The sequence below is a fragment of the Halichoerus grypus genome, chromosome 1 (genome assembly GCF_964656455.1).
Source record: "Halichoerus grypus chromosome 1, mHalGry1.hap1.1, whole genome shotgun sequence".
Taxonomy (NCBI): domain Eukaryota; kingdom Metazoa; phylum Chordata; class Mammalia; order Carnivora; family Phocidae; genus Halichoerus; species Halichoerus grypus.
Window position 1 is genome coordinate 34,595,549 of NC_135712.1, and position 6,000 is coordinate 34,601,548.

The window sequence follows — 6,000 nt, forward strand, 5'->3', positions numbered from 1 at the left end:
CAGCCAAAAGGAAAATCCCATCTTAGAAGGTAATCAATGAGACATCATCGGGACTATCACACGCACTAATGTACTAATTTTTATTTTATGTCACAGAGTAATTCATTAATCCTCACACTTGATCTGACATTCTTACAGTTACAGAAAAGGTAAACAAGAACAACAAATGTACATAACAGAATTGTTAACGAAGATGCTTTCGTTGGGAAAGGATGAGACAGTCCATCAAAGACAGGAAACTACCTCCCCCACCACCATTCTTAAATACCATTGTTTGTGCCCTAAATTTTCTTCACTCCTTAAAGTTCTACTTTGCACCTGAATGACTGGCTGTATATCTATGTTAGGCCAAAGACACAATGCACCAGTGGGTTATTAGAAATAAACAGAAAATCGAAAAAGTAACCAGGACCAAACTGCACGAGGGAAGAATTTTTTTATTCTTCACATGTTAACAGTAAATAAAAATTGCTACTGCCAAATGCCAAATTACTATTTGATATGCCTAAATGGAACATGTGTGCTGGAAAATGGCAATTACTCAGAACCAAGTCCAGAAGTAGAATCCAGGTCAGAGTGAGGCACAAGGGCCCACTGGACCAGCCTTTTCACCAAGGACACTGGATTGCCCTCACTTCCTTATTTGGGCCTTTGACCCTCCCATTAATTTTGACAAACCACGAAAGAGGATCATAACTGCTTCAATCCCAATGGAGTTGAATTGAATTACATGAAAGGAACACTTAACAAGGGTTGTTTGTCTGCTGTGATCTTTTTGTTTTAAAGAAGGTAGGGAAACAAACAAAACATCCCACAAGTCTTCTTTTAGAAATGTCTTTGTCATTTACAAAGCATACAAATAAATTAGGATCATCATTAATAAGCACATCAAAAAAGTCTGACCACCATCTTTTGCTCTAAGATTTTTTGACTATTTCTAAATCCAATTTTGAACCATGAAGATTATGCACTCAGTCACTCTGAAAGCATAAATTGTAAATACTGAAAGCAATTTCATAAGGCTGTGTATGGGCCCAATAACCTGATTAACTGAGCAACAGCTCAAGGTGACTACTTTGAGGAGGGCTCATTCATTAGGATATACAAGCTCTGCAATGAGATGTTATATTGAACTTTGTGTCCCCAACTTCTTTTGTTCATAGGGAATCCTTAATAAACAGTTGCAATTCCAAGTCGTGAACTTAAGATTTTTTTCCCAAATTCCAGATCAACCCTGTTTCATTACCCCCTAATACTGCTTCTTGCCAATAACTAAATGGCCATTTTTCTGGGGCACCTGGGTGGCTCAGGCAGTTAAGCCTCTACGTTCCGCTCAGGTCATGATACCAGGATACTGGGATTGAGCCCGCATTGGGCTTGCTTCTCCCTCTCCCTCCCCCTGCTTGTGCTCTCTCTCTGTCAAATAAATAAATAAAATCATAAATAATGGCCATTTTCTATTACTTGAAAATGTGACTATGTATATTCTTTTGCCATGGTAGTTTTCCTCCTGGAGTCACTTGGCTACATGGGCAGAAACCATTAAATCACAATGTGCTTATCTCACAAATGTAACTACTATCACTAGTATAACAACTATTTTAATCTTAAAAACTGTACCTCTGAAGTTGAGCGGACTACTAGAATTATTATCCCAGCAACTTAACTGTGCTAAAGCAATTTACTGTAGCACGATAGGGAACAAACTAAAGCTAAAGCTCCTAAATCGGCTTCTAGAAGTTTGGCTTTCCGGGCCCCTCTCCCTCTCCGGGATGGCAATACCAAACACAGACAAGTGTCGCTGACAAACGTTGCCGTACGTTTACTCATCAATGCCGGCCCGCGGGGTCGGGAAATAAAGTGTTCAAGATACGCTTAATCTTCCCTGAGAGAGGAAATACTAAGGGAAGAACAAAAACTGCCTGAAAGAGTCCTGTTGGATGTAAAATCACAGTATTTGCAATGAAATAAACAAAAATTGTAAACGCGCGATTACACACGCCGGGTGCTATGCACACGTTAATTCACAGGGCAACACTGTGAATGGGAAGGTCAGAAAACCTGCAGTGGCTTTGCCTCTCTCGGTTTCGCACCTGAGGAAACTAGTGCTGGGAGCCAAAGCACGTACGCAATGGCGCAAAACCGCGGATTCGGAAGGAAGGGAGAAGGGATGAGGGAAGTTTATTCAGCGCTGCCACGTCTAGTCCGGGGGCCAGAGTTACCACACCACTACTCTGGAAGCCACTGGATCCAAGTAACGAGGTCAACCCTACGCCCACCCAAAGAAGTTGTTACCCTCCAAGGTCGGGGGCGGGCCAGCACGGGGCGGGGCGGGGCGGGGCCGCTAGGGGCGGGGCCTGCGCGAACACGGGCCGAGGGGCGGACCGAGCCTGGAGCCCGCGCCTGGAAGGCAGTCTGTCCCGCTTAGAGGAGAAGGGGGATGGGGGGGACGAGTGCTGAGGTGGCGTCAGGCGGTACCTGCGCTGGAAATCCACGGCGAAGGGTTTCAGGTACGGGTCGATCTCCAGAAGTCGAGCTAGTTCCGGCACGTCCGCCAGGGCTGCAGCCAGCGCCGCTTCGGGGCAGTCGGCCCGAGCGTCGGAAGCCGCCATCTTCTGCTACAGCCCGAGTAGCCGAGCCCGAGAGGGTCGATTGGAACCTGAGCGGGAACTGGAGCTCAAGCTGGGAGGAAGGCGGCGAAGGCGGAGCCGGAGGACGCTGAGGCGAGCTTCGGCGGCCCAGGGCCCTTTATAGCGGAAGAGAACTGCCGTCTGCCCCCCCCTCCTTTCCCCCCTTCTCCTCCTCCCCCGGCGGCGGGGCGGAGCGGGACCCAGGGTGATTCCCGGACGCACCTCCCGAAGTGGGGAGGGGGGCGCTGTTGGGCGCCCAGGGCCCTCCGCCCACTCACGCGGCTAGCACCTGAAGGCTGGGGAGACCTGCCCCTTCCTCCCCAACCTCTTCCCGGCTGGGCCAAGTCCACCCTGGCGGGCGGATCCCGGCCGCCAGCCGCCTTAGCTCTCAGCCTTGCCCTCCCTTACCCTGACCCGTACTCGGCTCCAGAGCTAGCCCTCAGCTTTTCTTCTGTAAACAACTCCTACTGGTGGCATCCTTTTCGAATGGATGTGTGGTTTTCTTGGAGGGGACCTTCTCAGAGTTCTGAGAATTTGTTGTTGGGGCAGTATTGCACACAGATCAAATTCACTGAGGGGAACAGTCGAGTATGGGTACAGTAATACCTTTGAGAATATTCACACCATTGCCTAACTAGAACTCCTGTAGGTTTTTCCTGTTGCATGAATTAACCAAAAAAGTCAGGATCGCGGAATGGTCCCAGGGATACTATAATGTTCTGGTACTATTCTCTGGGTTGCCAGTAGCTGAGAATTGAAACCATGGCAAGAACTTTGCCCATTTACCACACCTCAAAAAGAAATAAAAGAAAGGTAAAAACAAAAACACCTTTTGCCTTAGTTTATAATTGTTAACAGATGTTTTTCAACGATTAAACAGAACTATCCTTGATAAGACAAATGGTATAGGGAAGAACATTAAATTGGATTTCAACTGTACCACGTACTAATGAAGTGCTAATGCAAAAAATCTCTCTTCCTCTTGGCTTAAGAAGGGGGAAGCCTATGTAAACTTCCCCAATTGGAACTTCCTTATGTTCTTTCATTCCCGTTAACTGACTTCTAGCTCAATGATTCTTTTTGGAGAATACAAAATTGTATGTACATGGAGAGAATTGGACCCACCAACCCAAGAGTTTCCAAATTGCTTTGAACCTAGGAACTGGAGAGACTTTGAGTCTCTTTCCCAGTTAAGACGGGTATGGAGAAGGAAGAGTGTTGATTAGCATTGGCCTTGAATTTTAAAACATTCAAAACATTTTTTGTGAAAGGGTTAATAAAGGAGCGATACCTAGCAACAGAGGACCTCAAAGTCAAAGAGTGGAGGACTTGGACAACCTTCAGAAAGGCATGTCTTACTTTCCATGAAGATGACAACATGCAAATGCTAGTAAAATATAAAACACTGTAAAATAACACTTGAAACTCAGAAGCAAGTTACCTAATAGACCCACAAATCTGTATCTCCAATCCTAAACTTTTCTCAGAAATCCAGGTTTGTATCACTATCTGCCTACTGAAATCTCCATTTAGCTGGCTAGAAGACCTAACCAACTATCTCCAAAACACACCCTAAATGAGCCTTCCCATCCTTTGTGCTGTCACTCATACAAGCAGCCTCTCATTTGGACTAACATATCTAACTGGTTTCCCTCTTTACTGTTTCTCACCTCTAATCCGTTGTCTGGTGTTTCTCAAGCTTTAATGTGCATATAAATCCCTTGACGATGTCACTAAAAGTACTTAGTCTCATTCAGTTCTGGGTGGTACCTCAGATTCTGCAATTTTAACATGCAGCTGTTGCTGGTTAGGGGCACAGTTTGAATAGTAAGGCTCTACCCAAGGAATAAAAGATACAACTTAAATGACATGCTGGTTCACTCAGAGTTAAATATAAACTTCTTACCATTCCCTAACAAGCCTTGTGTAATCTGGTCCCTGACTATGTTTCCACCACTTTTCTCATCACCTTTTTTCATCTTATCAGGCTTTACTATTCTTTATAAATACTGACGTTCCTGGGACTCACTGAGAACTTTGTAGCCTTTGAGACCTTTTATGTGCCCTTTTCTGTTGGGAATTCTCTTCGTGACTCAGCTCTACATGGCTGGTTTCTTCCCAGCATTCCTTGAGATCTCAGCATAAATGTCAACTCATCTTGAGAAGCCTCTGCTTCCACTGCTTAAGTAAGATCTTCAGCATCTGTTACAGCACTTTCTCTCCTATGCAGCAATTAACAAAATTTAGGTGTTTTTTTTTTTTCTCTCTTTCTATTTTACATATTGATCTCCCCCTTTAGAATGTAAACTCCAAGAGAGCAGGGAACCTATTCTCTCTTACTCACTATTGAGCAAGTACTTAATGAAGTCCCATGTGACAGCCAGTTCAGTCTCCTAGGTACTGGGATTAAATGGTAAACAAGACAAGTCCCAGTTGTCATAAAGCTTACATGGGGTGTGGGGGGAGAGAATGTCAACTAACATAAGAAATGCTTCTCAAAATCCATAAATGCCCAATTGTAATAAATGCAATAGTAATAAAAGTAGAGAATTAAAATTAAGCTAATATGTCTGCTTTAGTTCTGGTGGTAAAGGAGGGCCTCTCAGAACTGACATTTAAGCTAAGTATAATGACAAGGAACAAGCCATGAGAGGAAGAACATTGCAAGTAAAGAGTTTGCAATGGGGAATGAGTTGATTTAGTCACAGAAAAAGAATTCTGGTGTACTTGCTGTCTAGTGAGAAGAAGAATACCAAGAAGTAAAGTGTGAGAGCTAGGCAGCTGTTTGGTCATGTAGAAGCTCTAATTTAACTATGATAGGATGCTATTGAAGGGTTTTGAGCAGAAAACATTTAATTTGATTTGCATTTAAAAAAATATTTTCTCTATGGAAAATGGATTATAGGAATACAAGAATGGGAGCAGAGAGACTATTAGGATGTCACTACAATGCCTAACTGGATATATATTCCTTTAAATTCCTCCATTAAAATGTTCTAAAACTGGATGAGGCAAAGGTTACACAATTCTATAAGTTACCAAAAATCACTGAATTATACATTTAAAGCAATTCTATAAGTTACCAAAAATCATTGAATTATACATTTAAAGTGATTTTATGGTGTAAGTCTCCAAACTTATATCCACTTATTTCTGGATTAAATTCAGCAGAGGCAGTAACCAGCGAAACTTCTCCTCTACACCTGCCAAGCCTCTCAGAGGACCCTGGAGGTACGGATTGTCATTTTATCGTCAGACTTGTTCACCACCTCTAACCTCTCTACTTAGATGGCCAAGTGCTGGGTGTTCAATGTGATGGTAATTGTCACTGCCTGGAAGTCAATGTGAGGCAAACAACTTTTTTTCAGAG

General features: G+C 43.6%; 1 protein-coding gene across 7 annotated transcripts in view; it reads right to left on the minus strand.

Moving 5' to 3' along the window:
* The window catches only part of GBE1 (1,4-alpha-glucan branching enzyme 1), a 278,711-nt gene extending 275,724 nt beyond the window's left edge, over nt 1-2,987 (minus strand). For 6 of the 7 annotated variants that reach the window (XR_013442827.1, XR_013442829.1, XR_013442854.1 and 3 more), the window contains exon 1: nt 2,479-2,987. Coding sequence is in view for 1 of the 7 variants with exons in the window: in XM_078059397.1 (XP_077915523.1) it covers nt 2,479-2,612 (134 nt within the window). In the remaining 6 variants the exon portion in view is untranslated. The remainder of the gene's footprint in view (nt 1-2,478) is intronic. The other variant, XM_078059397.1, reaches the window with a different exon arrangement.
* Nucleotides 2,988-6,000: the final 3,013 nt, after the last annotated feature.